The sequence below is a fragment of the Bison bison genome, unplaced genomic scaffold (genome assembly GCF_000754665.1).
Source record: "Bison bison bison isolate TAMUID 2011002044 unplaced genomic scaffold, Bison_UMD1.0 scf7180017864089, whole genome shotgun sequence".
Lineage (NCBI taxonomy): Eukaryota > Metazoa > Chordata > Mammalia > Artiodactyla > Bovidae > Bison > Bison bison.
Genome location: NW_011494661.1, coordinates 647472 through 660453, shown reverse-complemented (window position 1 = coordinate 660453; position 12982 = coordinate 647472). Strand labels below are relative to the sequence as shown.

The window sequence follows — 12982 nt, the reverse complement described above, 5'->3', positions numbered from 1 at the left end:
TTGTTGACAAAGTAATGTCTCTGCTTTTCAATATGCTGTCTAGGTTGGTCATAACTTTCCTTCCAAGGAGTAAGCATCTTTTAATTTCATGGCTGCAGTCACCATTTGCAGTGATTTTGGAGCCCAGAAAAATAAAGTCAGCCAGTTTCCACTGTTTCCCCATCTATTTGCCATGAAGTGATGGGACCGGATGCAATGATCTTAGTTTTCTGAGTGTTGAGCTTTAAGCCAGCTTTCTCACTCTCCTCTTTCACTTTCATCAAGAGGCTCTTTAGTTCTTCTTCACTTTCTGCCATAAGGGTGGTGTCATCTGCATGTACCTATGAATCCCAAAGTCCAGAATTCCCTGGTGGTCCAGTGGTTAGGACACAGCGCTTTCACTGACATGGCCTAGGTTCGATTCCTGGTCGGGGAACTGAGATCGCATAAGCCATGCAGTGCTGCCAAAGAAAAAAAAAAAGAAATCCCAAAGGCCTAGTTAATCCTCCCTACCCCCACTCCCCTTTTTCCCCCTGTGGTAATCATAAATTTGTTTTCCATGTCTGTTTCTGTTTTGTAAGTAAACTCATTTGTATCATTCTTTGTTTGTCCTGTTTTGTTTTCGGCAGCACCAGGAGGCAGTTTGTTTTCTATGTCTGTGAGTCTATTTCTATTTTGTAAATATGTTGATTTGTATCATTTTTTGTTTGTCTTGTTTTTGGCCACACCAGGAGGCCTATGGGATCTTAGTTCCCCCACTAAGGATCAAACATATGCCCGCTGCATTGAATGCATGGGATTTTAACCACTGGACCACCAGGGGAGTCTCCTGTATCAGTTTTGGATTCCGTATTTTTGTCTGACTCACTTCGCTTAGTGTGATTATCTCTAGGTCCATCCTTGGTGCTGCAAATGGCATTATTTCACTTTTTTTTTTTAGTGGCGGAGTAGTATTTCATTGTTTATATATACATCTTCTTTGTCCATGGAATTCTCCAGACAAGAATACTGGAGTGGGTTGCCATTTCCTTCTCCAAGGAATCTTCCTGACCCAGAGATCAAACCCAGGTCTCCTGTGTTGCCAGGCAGATTCTTTACCAGCTGAGCCACCAAGGAAACTTTCTTTATCTTTCTGTTGGACATTTAGGTTGCTTCCATATCTTGGCTATTGTAAATAGTGCTGCCATAAATACTGAGTGCCTCAGATTTTTTATCCCAGTAAAATGGGACTAGAAGTAGTCCCACCTCATTGCGTTGTCAAGAGAATCTGATGCATGAATACAGGAAAAATGCTTAGAAACAGTGCCTAGCAGAGAGGAGGGTCTGCTATTCTTACTATTACTGCAGTTGTTGTTGCAGTGAGTTGGCCCAGGCCCTGAGCAGACCTGGGGATTGCCATTCATTTAGAGGGAATAGAGAGACATGAATAACCAATGCCACCCTGATGGCAGACAAGGGAGTGCAGGCTGGAACGTAAGAATGTAAGGGCCCTGAAGGCCATGCCCAGGAGTTTGGAGTTTATCTCATAGGCAACAGGGAGCCATTGAAAGTTTTAGGCAGAGGACAGACATAGTTGGGTTTAGAGCAGAGGTTGGCAAACCACATCCAAAGGCTAAACTCCTCTTTGTTGTGTAGCCCATGAGCTAAGAATGATTTTGACACTTTTTTTTTTGACACTTTTAAACAGTTGACAGAACTCCAAAGAACAGTATTTTATTTCAGTGTTCCAAATACAATTTTAGTGGAACGCAGCGGTGCACAAGCACGTGTATATTGTTTACGGCTGCTTTCAAGCCCTGGCCACAATGTTGAGTAGTTGTGACAGGCTATGTGGCCTGCGATGCCCCAAACATTTCCTCTCTGACCCTTTACAGAAAACACTTGCCAACCTCTGCTTTATCGTGTTTTCTGATTTTCTCAGCTCTGAGCAAGGTGGAGGTATGTTCTCTACAGGCCAGTAAGGGGCTTTCATACTCCAAATGGCTTTAGGGGACACAGGAAGCCTGGGCTGAGACAGGTCAGGCCACATGCCTGCTCCAGGGGGGAGCGCCGAGCTGCTCTCCTGCTGAAGTCGAGCAACATGTGAACCCCCCAGGTGGTAGAGCAGGATCCAAACCCAACCCCACCTGATGGCACAACCTCACTGCCTCCAGCTGTCTGGAACAGCACTGTTCTAGTGAAGTGTGCAAGGATGCTCACAGGAGCGGGAATGTGGATGTGTTCAGCCCCACCCACTTACCCAGAAAGCCAGTGAGTAAAGAACTTTAAGTTTGGGGCTCCTGACACCTCCAGCCATAGGTCCCTCCCACTTTCCCACCCAGCCCCAGGCCTGCACTCTGGAAGGATGGCGAGAGAGCATGCTCACAACCAGAAGCCACGCCTCCTCCCGCCTCCTTTCCTTCCCAAGACTGGGAGAGGACGCCTTGCACTATCTAGGGGCATGAAGGAGTGACCGCTGATTGAAGGTTGGATGGATGGAGTGGGTAGGCATGTCTGCTCCCCCAGGGAGTTCACAGAAAAATACTCAAATTTTTTTCCTAGTAAATAGGACACTTAAATGTTCAGTTTACACATTTGAGTGTCATTTTGACAATGGCTGGCTTGGCACTGCTTAATTCATGGCTTCGGTAAAAATCCCCACTCCATGGGTAGGCTCCTGGCAGAGCTGGCAGTCACATTAGGCCTAGGGTTGCCTTTCCAGACCTGAGCCCCCACGGGAGCTCATGGTGCTGCTGAAAGGAGCCTGGGGCATGAGAGTTAAATACACAGACCCAGGAGCCAGACTGGTTGGGTTGGCATCTGTCACCTACTAGCTGTGTGACTTTGGGCAAGTTACTTACCCTCTCTATGCCTTAGTTTTCTTTTCTGTAAAATGGGGACAGTGAGTAACCTTCCCTCCCAGGATGTGGCAAGGACATAAGGAATTCATGGACATGAAGCACGCTGCCAAGCTGACACAGGGAGTGCTGCTGTTCTGCTGGTTCTGATTCCCAGGCAGGAGGGCAAGGCCCAAGCCAAGTGCCTGCCTACGTCACTTGCCTTCTGACCACTGGGCCCTGCATCTGTCAAGTGTGGAGGCTGTGGGTTCTTAGTGCTAGTAAAGCAGAAAAATAGCTGATAGTTCCTGAGCATTTAAGTGACCAAGCAGGGTGTGCCAGCTGTGTGACCCTGGGCAAGTTCCTAACCTCTCTGTGCTTCTATTTCCTCATGTGTAAAATAGGGAGAACTTGGCCTCTCACCGGGAAAATGCAAGGCTTCAGGACATGAAAAGGGCAGAACAGGGTTCTTTCTCTGTGTCGTTTGTCCTCATGGGGGTACTGGGGGCTGCCCCCATTTCACAGAGGACAACACCGAGACCCCAAGGGATTAAAAAGAAAGGGCCCAAGGTCACAAAGCAGGAATGCGGGGGAGGGGGGGGACTTCTGCCCTGATGCCCATGCCCCATGGAACCGGACAGTCCTCTGTAGACGGGCCTGTTCTCATCAGGGCTCTTGCTGCTCTCAGCTCCGTAGCCCCAGCCCCAATCTGGACTGCTGATTTAGCTGCCTGTTCCCCGCTGCCACCTCGTTCCTCAAAGGCTTTATGGTGTCCCTGCCTACCTGAGCCCAGGCTTTGGTGAAGTTTAGGAATTCCAGCCACCCTCTTAGCCTAGGCCTTTCTGGATCCAGCCCCCTCTTCTTTTCTTGGCTTTCCCAGCCCTGTGTTTGGAGCTGGGACCCTTGGAGGCCCCAGCCCTGGAGCTGGCCCACAGGCCTTTGGGAGAGGATGAGACAGTTACCCCTGGCTTCAAGACCTGGCCTAGATCATACTTTCTTCAGGATGCCTCCCTGACAGACATACCTTGCTGTGGATGCTGTTCCCTGTACTTGTTCCATGCTTGTCTTTCAATCCGGCTCTGGATTTATGCTCCTGGGAGTGTTCTAGGTCTTTGTTGGTCTGGGTATGGGGGTGGGGTTGACAGGAATTAGGGGGATGGAACACACGCAAAAGCCAGACAAACTCAGGACACACCTCTTTGAACAATGATCCATCACACACTTTCAGCTTATAAAGGACTTTCACGCTGTTTATGTGAGGCAAGTCACTGGCATTAAGAACTAGGTTTATCCCCATAAAGAGGTGAAGACACAGGCTCAGGGAGTTGAAGGGTGGTTGGATAAAGGATGACGTATAGCTCAATGGATTATCACTGGACTCTGGATTCCAACAAACCTGTAGGGACTTCAAACCTCAGAACTTCCCAACTGTGTCACTCAGGGCAAGTCTAAACCTCTCCAAGCCTGTCTTTTCATCTATACCGTAGAAGCAATATTAGTACTTATCTCCTGGCATGCTTAGGATAATGAGGTAATGCCCAGGACCTAGTGCGTGCTCCTTAAGTGTTACCATAAAAAATCAACAGAACTTTCTGGACAGTTTGTTCAAAGTGGGTGCTGTGAGAGGTACAGATATGCTGACAGGTTCTTGTTCTCAAAGGGCTTCTAGGTCTCCTGTAGGTCACACCAGTGAAACAAATGGGCCCCAGCAGGTCACCTGCGGAGGTGGGGTTCAACCCTGTCTGGCTTGGTTGGGGTACCTCCTCAACCAGGAGACTGATTTCCTCCGCAGGGGACTGGAGCTGATGAAAGAGTTAACCTCCCAGGGAGTTGCTGGGAAGTCCCTGGATCTTACACTCACAGCTGTAACCACTATTTATGCCCTTATTCTGTACCAAGCACAGAGATAAAGTCATTCTATAAACCGAAAGGTCTGGCCCGTTGAAAGTGTTACTCGCTCAATTGTGTCGGACTCTGCAACCTCACAGGACTGTAGCCCGCCAGGCTCTTCTGTCCGTGGGATTCTCCAGGCAAGAATACTGGAGTGGGTAGCCTTTCCCTTCTCCAGTGGATCTTCCCCACCCACGGATCGAACCCAGATCTCCCGCATTGCAGGCAGATTCTTTACCATCTGAGCCACAGGGTCTGGCCCATATTGGGGCTCAATTAAGATTTGTGGGATTAATGAGAAATTAGTTCGAAACTACACTAACACTGCTGCAGGGCTGGGGACGCGAGAGGAGTTGAGATTCAAGTCATCCCCACCGTCTGATCTTCTCTGCAGGCACTGGGGCTGTGGAGACCCGGAGTCGTCACAGCTCCTACCCCGCGGGGCCAGAGGATAATGAAGAGACGGAGGAGGAGGATCTCGGCCCCTTTAGGGGCCGCTCGCGTTCGGCGCCCCCCAACCTCTGGGCTGCACAGCGATATGGCCGCGAGCTCCGGAGAATGAGCGACGAGTTTCACGTCTCTTTCAAGGTGAGGGAAGGCTGAGGTGCCCCGCAGTCCCGGACCACGCCGGGACCTGTGCTCCCGGGCCTCCTCCCACTGGGCTGTCCCAGTGCACGTCGGGATTTGCAGTTTCGGGACTCCTCGCCTGCAGCCAGACCCTTCCCGAGTCCCAGGGTATTCGGGGACCTGACCCTGCTCCAGCAGGCCAAGGCTCCTGGGCTCCCCAAATCCCCGGAGCACGAGGCATTTGTGCTCCTGGCCGACCCACTTCGGATAGCCGGGTTCTTGGCCTCAATTTCCGAACCACTTCTTTGATTTTCAAATTATGGTCCCATCTTCCAGGTGCTAAGTCTCCGGCTCTGGCGCTTACAGGACCGTAGGCGTCCTTTCTTTCTGCTCGCAACATGGAGGGACCATGCTTAGTAGTCAGGAGACCTCTCCATACAAGGCCTGTTAGGATCTACGCTCTTTTATCTCCTCCCAGATCTCACTTGGTGGTGGGATTCCGTAAGCGGAGGGGCCTTGCTTCGGGCTGCCAGGATAAGCTAATTCATTCTACCTTTTCTTCTTCCCACCCTGAAGGGGCTTCCTCGCCCGAAGAGCGCGGGCACGGCAACGCAAATGCGACAAAGCCCCAGCTGGACGCGCTTCCTCCAGTCCTGGTTGAGCCGGAACTTGGGGAGAGGAGGCTCCGCCCCCTCCCAGTGACCTTCCACCCCGCAACCGAAGCTCCCAACCGCTGCTGGTGGCCATCTTGGGAGCGGGCGGAAGTCTTTTCTGCAGGCCTTGTGCAAAACGAGGCTCGGATTCGTTCCTTTCGGAAGACTGAGGTCTGACCCAAAGTTCGGTCCCCTTCCGGTGTGTGCGAGGACCACGGAGGGGCTCGGCCCCCATCGGAAGTTGGAAGTTTTTCCGCCCTTACCTGCCGGAAGCGGCCCCGTGACCCCACCCCACGCGCCTGCGCCAGTTGCGAGCCGAGATTAACCCTAACTTCGCCGGAACCCTTTCCTCCGTGGTAACGCTGCGGACCTACGCCCGATACTAAAATGCTAATAAAGCCCACGTCTGTGCCGCGGAGTCTCTGTCTGTCGCCTGGGGCTTCCCGGGCGGAGAGAGCGCTAGCACTGACAAGAATTTCAAAAGATGTCCCCGCTTTACATATGAGGGAAACTGAGGCACTTGGGGCCGACATCAGGGAGGCGTTGAGGCGGCGAGCGGAGATACGGCCGCCTGGACTCCGGGAGACGGAGCGCGATCGGGCTTCGGGGACATCCAGGTCCTTATCTCTAATATGGTAATTGAGAACTGCATGCCGGCTGGCCGCTGGAATTCCGCGCACTGCAAACCGTGCCGCCGTCCCCCAGGGAGGGTCATTTGCTCCTATTTGGGTCAGTCCTTTTGAGCAGCTACTGTGTGGCCGGCCTAGGGCCAGCGCTCCTCAGGGAACTGGCAGGACACATTGAGCGGGGGAGGGGACGGAAGGCTCGGCCCAGGGCTGTGAGTAGAGGGATCGCTAGGGAACCAGAGAAGCTTCACCAGGCCCTGGGAGCCGAGCTGAGAGCTCAATTCCAGAAAGGTTTATTGGCGCCCCCTACAGACTAGCCTGCGCTTTATACTAGGTACACAGACCTGGATTGCGCCACAGCCCCTGTTATTCCTAGCTTCCGGGCGAAGGAGAGGCAGCCTCTCAGTGAGGAGTGAACGCCAACCCAGTGCTCTAACAGGGGCCTGGAACCAGGGTGAAGGCGGCTCCCTCCAGCAGAGGAAAGTCAGGGAGGGCTTCAGGGAGGAGGTAAGCTAGACCTGGGACTTGAAGACATGAGGGAGAGTGCTGTCATTTCCAGTAGAAGAAATAGCAGACCCATGGAAGGATGGCGGAGCGGCAGAGGCCGGCTTTTCAAGAGTTGGAATGTCATACCCAGTTGTTTGGAGTTTAGCCTGGTCTTTGAGTGTTTTACGTGTGAAGTCAGGAAGATGGGAGTTGCCTGCTGAAGGGCCTAGATGGGGCAGATGTGGAGCTAGGACAAGGCCTGACTGCAGAAACAGGGAAGACCTGGGCACTGGGAGTGGGGCCCAAGGCAGAAGTCCCCGGCTCTGGGAAGGCCTTGCTTTGGAAGCCCTGTTCTCTGGCCTCCCCACCCTATCTGTTTGCCTGAGGCTGCAGCAAAAACAAAGAAAGAAAACACTCAATTGGCAGGAGATAAGCCCAGATAAGAGGCTGCCTTCCTCCGGAGGAGGCAGGCAGTCAGCCCGGGAAGCGCCAGGAAGCTGGGAGAGGCCTTGAAGAAGTGCCAGCCTGACCCTGCTGTAGAACCCAGCCGCACCCTCACTGCGGGGTCTCTGCCACTCCACACTGTCCCAGGGCAGGAGGGGGAGGCGTGGAGTAGGTCCTCCAGGCTGGCCGAAGACAGTCTGCCCTAGAGGGTCCATGCCCCCCCTGCCTGGATGTCTTGACTTAGATGTGACCTCAGTTTCCTCATCTGCAAAACAGGCATAACATCTCCCTCACAGGGAGGAGGGGGATGCTGCGTCTCCCCTGCACACGCTGTGACCGTCAGCACCCCTTTTCCCAAGGGTCACTTCCAGGCCCATCTGCTCCCTGCCCATCGCTGAGAGCCCAGGTGCCCTGAGGTTGGGCAGGGTTTGAGCTGCCCACCTGCACCCCAGCAGGTCTATCCCCTGATAACGGAACCAACTGCCTGTGTGGCAAAGAGCAGCCTCGGCGGAAGATGCTGGGTGCCTGGGTCATATCAGGCTACAGGAAGAGGGGGCAGGGGAGGCTTCCTGAAGCAGAGGCCTGAGCCTCTATGAAGGGAAGACAAGAAGAGCCTAGGAGAGAGAAAAGTAACCAGAGTAAGGGGCGGGGGAAGCAGAGTGAGAACCCAGGACAGAGCGCAGAGAGGAGAGAGAGCCTGGGGGAGGCCGGAGGGCCTCTGATGTCAGGTCACTGGCAAGACCTCCAGGCAGTTCCTGGGCAAGGAGGTCTCAAAACCCCTTTTTTGGGGGCCTGACCCACAATGCCCACAAGCCCATTTTATAGATGAGAAAACTGAGGCTCCAGAAAAAGAAGAACCAGATCTAGGGCCCAGAATCCTCTCCAGTACTGCCCCAAACCACGCTGCACACAGGGTCCCTGAAATCCACGTTTATTCACATAAAAAAAAAATCCCCAAAGGAAAGAGAAAGAATGTGACTTCCCGGAGCTCAAAGGCTCCACCCACTGTTCCCTGGGGAAGTGAGGGAGACAACTCCCACTCTAGGGTGTGGGTGTCATGGGGGTGAGGCCCTTCTGGCCCAGTGTGACCCACCCAGCACCTTCCCTAGGACTGAGGGCAGGAAGGAGGGGCTGGAAACTAATGGGACCCCAGGGGGGTAAAAGGAGGGAGTTAGTGTGGGGTGCTTGCCCTGGTTTAAAAAAATAAAATTTCTAAAGATAAAAAGTTTAAAAAAAAAAAAAAGAGCATATTTAGTGTCTTAGCCTCCTGCCCTCCTCCCAGCGCCCACCCTGGCCTGGTGGCCACCTCTTGCTCAGCCAGTTCAGAGCTTTGTAGTCTCCTCCTGGCTCTCTGAGTCAGCGCCGGGCAGGTGCCCGCTGCTCCCAGGCGCGTGACCGTTGCTGGCACAGGCGACCAGATGCCCGTCCCCCAGTCCCTCCTGTGTCTCGCCCAGCAGGCTCCAGCGGATCTCCTGGGGCAGCCTCTCCCGCTGCTCCTGACAGTCCTGGACCAGCTGGGCCAGCAGCTGCAGGAGGAGCAGCGTCAGATAGGCCACGCAGTGCTCTGCCCACCTGCCGCCCGCCTGCCCCTCACCCACGGCCTCACCTTGGGCTCCTCTTCCGCCAGCTGTTGGAGGATCTGCTGCTGTCCGGCCACAAGGCGTTCCTGCCGCTGCTTCTGGGCCTCCTCCAGCTGTGTGTGGGGGACAAGGGCTCACACAAGGGTCTCTAAGGGAGGGGCCTGGGCCCCGGGGCTCTGGCGGCAGAGAAGTCAGGCAGACTCTCTTTCTGAACAAGAAGGCGAAGGTTCCCGGGGCTGTGTGACCAGGGTCCTGAGATGACTCTTAACAGCAGACCCATAGAGAAAGGATCTAGAAGTCCCTCTAGGGTGACGGAACACCAGGTTGACACCCAAGATTCTGGTTTGGGATGACTGAAGGAACAGGGGTGGGCTAGGGTGGCATCTGAGCTCCACTCACCCGACGGATGGAGTTGACTGACTCAGTGATGTGCCGACGGTTAATCTCTGTCAGTTCCCTGCACGGGAGGCAAGGAGGATGGGCTCAGCGCCCAGGTACCCACCCGGCCTGCCCAGCACACCACTGGCTCCCAGCCCCGATGCCCTTACGCCTCTTTCTTATGTTTCTCCCTGGTCTTGGCCTCTGAGATGCTGTTGTGGCGTTTCCTGTCCAGGATCTTCTGCAGCTCCTTCTTCTCCCTGGAGGAGCCAGTGGGAGAACAGGCAGGGTCAATGGCAGGACAGGGGTGTGCGTGTGTGTGTGTGTGTGTGTGTGTGTGTGTGTGTGCGCGCGTGCGCATTTGCCCACCTCGTGGCACCAGGGAGTACGCCCCTCTCCGTGCACGCATGCGTGTGTGTATCTGTGTGTGTCCATGTGTCTCTGCCCACCTCGTGGCACCAGGGAGTACCCCCTGACCCCGCCGCCCACGAAATCCCCAGCCTTCACCTCTCGTTTATCTCCTTCAGTTTCTTCAACTGAGTCATGTGAGCGTCCAGGACAACCTCCCTGAGCTTCAGCTGAGCCTACAGACACAGGTGGCCGACAGGTGACCCGGGCTGTGACAGGCCTGTCCCAGAGGCAGGCTCCCCCCACCCCCCACCACATGCCACCACCCCCCCCACCTGCTGCAGGTGCTCCAGCCTCCGATCCGCCTCTGTGTCCACCTGGGCCTCCCTCAGCTCCAGCAGACACTGCACCTGTTTCTTCTGGAACTCTTGATACCTGCTAACCTCTTCCTCTTCTGCCCTCTCGTCCTCCCCGCTTCTGTGGGGAGAACCCCTCTGGGTAATACTCAGGTTGTAACATGGACCTGGGCCAGGAGGGCAGGGGGACAGGGCAGATGCCCACAGGCAGTGACAGATACCAGCCCGGAGAGGTGGGATTGGTTATGCCAAGGAGGAGGCCTGTCAGCTCCACACAAATGTTAGGAGCCTATCTGGGCAACAGTCCCCGGAAACACGCTCTTATGAGGACTTCAAAAAAGGTATCCCTCCTGGTGGAAAGGGACTTCCCTTGTGGCTCAGCTGGTAAAAATCCGCCTGCAATGTGGGAGACCTGGGTTTGATCCCTGGGTTGGGAAGATCCCCTGAAGAAGGGAAAGGCTACCCACTCCAGTATTCTGGCCTGGAGAATTCCATGGACTGCATAGTCCACGGGGTTGCAAAGAGGGTGGGACCCAGAGTCCTCTGTCTTCCTTGCAGCAAACCTCCTTCCTGGGGGTCAAAAGGGCAGCCCTGGGCCATCTGTCTATGTCCACCTGGTGCAGAAACCCTCATATTCATATTCACATTCACATCCACGCACAAAGCACATGGGCAGGCAGGATACTCACAGGACACCAGGCCGCTGTCGGCACCTGCTCCCCGCACGGGCCTGGGCCAGGTTGTCGAGCAACCGGCGCGTGAGGGCAACGGCCTTCCGCTGATGTTTCTTGTACAGCTCCCGGAAGTCTCGCTCTTGCCGGCTCCGGAGCTTCACTAGGGCCTTGTGGCCTCGGAGCTCGTCCAGCGGGGCCGGGGCCACCTCTGTGGACAGCAAAGGCAGGCTGGGCTGGGCTGGGCTGGGGCAGACCACCCCTGCCGGAGCACCGGTTCCCTGCAGAAGTAGCCCTGCCCCAGGACAGGCCCGCCCCCTACCTGAGAGGATGCTGGCGATAAGATCATCGCGCTGACCTGGAAAGCACAGGCAGGGCTGGCTGTGAGAAGCTGGAGAAGGGCAGAGCTATCCCCGTCTCTCCACCTACCCCCAGGCCGCCCCTTACCTGGGCTGCTGATGGAGGAGCTGATGGAGGAGCTGGTCGGGGAGGTGGCGGGGCCTGGGGGCCGGCGCGGGGAGGCGTCCAGCAGGCTGGGCGTCGGGTGTGGGTTCAGCTGGCACCCCAGCTGCTGAGTCTGGGTCTCCTGGCTCGTCTCCGGGCCAGACTGAGCCTGCAAGGGTGAGGTGGAGGAAGTAGAATGCTCTATGCTCCTTCCAGAAATGCTACTCTCTCCAGACCCTTCTTTTATTTTTTTTAAATATTTTGGGGGGAGGGAGCCACACCGTGAGGCTTGTGGAGGACCTTAGTTCTCCAACCAGGGATCGAACCCAGGCCCTTGGCAGTGCAAGTGCAGAGTCCTAACCACTGGACCACCAGGGAACTCCCCCTCTCTAGACCCTTCCATCCTTCACAACCTCCTTCAGCCTGTGGCCCTGGACTCCTCTCGTCTGTCACGTGGGGGCTGTGAGAATAACTCTATGAGAACAAGACATGCATTTCTAACCCCCTTTGGCACGTGGGGTCTGGGGAAGAGAACGTGAGGTCATGTCTCTAGGATGTGAGGCCTCACTGCATATGGTTAGGAACTTCTAGATTGTTCTGGAAAGCCCTGGCCCAGCCCCAAGTTCCCTCCTGTCTCTGAGTCCCCCCTCCACCCTTGCCCACAGCTGCTCATCTTCCTCGATGCTTAGCTCCTGATTAAATCAACGAAGGAAGTGACCGCAGAGGGGGCACTAGTCTCTCCCGCTAATAACTCCAGACAGCCAGCTTTCTTCCCTGCTGCCGCAGGCCCCCAGGGGACCGGGCCTAGATGTGTGGCCAGCCTCTGCTCCTGACCCCTCCCCGCAGAAGCCACGGCCCGTCTCATGGCTCTCAGGACCATGCTTGAAAAGCTTTTAGGGCTTCCAACTGCCCTGGTGAAGCGGCTGAACTCCTCACCCTGGCTTTGAGCCTGCCGGCAGCCAGGATTCTAGCCCTGGACAGTCCTGAAGGCCTTTCTTAAGCAGAAGGGATTTCCACCTCCTTAAAATGTGGCGAGTAACCCTAGGCAGCTGAGCCTCCTGAACGAGAGAGCCCAGAAGCCCTAGCCGTGCAGCGTGGTGGAAGGGCGCTGGAGGCAGAGCCCAGGGCTGGAGGGACAGTGTGGGTGAACCCATGAAGCTGACAGCAGCAGCAAGCAGGGAACAGGCTCCTCAGGGAAAAGAGTCCTACCACCAGCTGGGACTGGCATGGGCGGTATAGACAGAGGAGAGCGGAAAAGGCTGCAGGATGCTTCTCCACCAGGGCTGGGCCCAGGGGTCAGCTCTGACCACTCCCCCACCCTGACCCCCAGGGTCCAGGTGAGCCTGAGCCTTGCTGCCCTCCTGCCTGTCAAGAGCACAGGCAGACAGACCCCTCCAGGCATCACTGTGCCTGCCCCTGACCTGCCCTGGCTCACCTCGCTCTCCCCAATGAGGGCAGCCAGCTGCTTGGCCCTCTGGTCCATCAGGCTGACATGCTTGATGGGGTTGATCAGGGCCTCTGCATAGTCTGGGGGTGGAGGGGCAGAGGGCAAGGGTCTCAGACAGAACCCCCAGGGCCCACACACTCCCCAGCTCTGGTCTCACACAGGGACCACAAAACCACCCTCAGATCTGTTTACCACCCACCTGGTGCACCAGTCCCAGCCAGTCCCAGGCCCTGGTGGTGTCCTTGTCCCCACCCTGCCTGGCCTGCCCTGCCCCAGCCCCATGCGGCTCACCCTGGT

The 12982-nt window shown here is 55.6% G+C and overlaps 2 protein-coding genes across 3 annotated transcripts in view; one reads left to right on the top strand and one right to left on the bottom strand.

Moving 5' to 3' along the window:
* The window catches only part of BAD (BCL2-associated agonist of cell death), an 11909-nt gene extending 5586 nt beyond the window's left edge, over positions 1-6323 (top strand). Inside the window, 2 exon segments of the mRNA XM_010837991.1 lie at positions 5080-5273; positions 5829-6323. Coding sequence (XP_010836293.1) covers positions 5080-5273; positions 5829-5954 — 320 coding nt within the window. The 3' untranslated portion in view covers positions 5955-6323.
* Positions 6324-8376: 2053 nt separating this feature from the next.
* PLCB3 (phospholipase C, beta 3 (phosphatidylinositol-specific)) overlaps positions 8377-12982 on the bottom strand; it is a 16452-nt gene continuing 11846 nt past the window's right edge. Inside the window, exons 22-31 of one of the 2 annotated variants that reach the window (XM_010837990.1) lie at positions 12674-12765; positions 11242-11407; positions 11117-11152; positions 10813-11005; positions 10103-10241; positions 9927-10003; positions 9590-9679; positions 9441-9498; positions 9068-9154; positions 8377-8987 (exon numbers count right to left, since the gene is read on the bottom strand). In XM_010837990.1, the coding sequence (XP_010836292.1) occupies positions 8784-8987; positions 9068-9154; positions 9441-9498; positions 9590-9679; positions 9927-10003; positions 10103-10241; positions 10813-11005; positions 11117-11152; positions 11242-11407; positions 12674-12765 (1142 nt within the window). In that variant the 3' untranslated portion in view covers positions 8377-8783. Of the gene's footprint in view, positions 8988-9067; positions 9155-9440; positions 9499-9589; positions 9680-9926; positions 10004-10102; positions 10245-10812; positions 11006-11116; positions 11153-11241; positions 11408-12673; positions 12766-12982 lie in introns of both variants that reach the window. The other variant, XM_010837989.1, reaches the window with a different exon arrangement.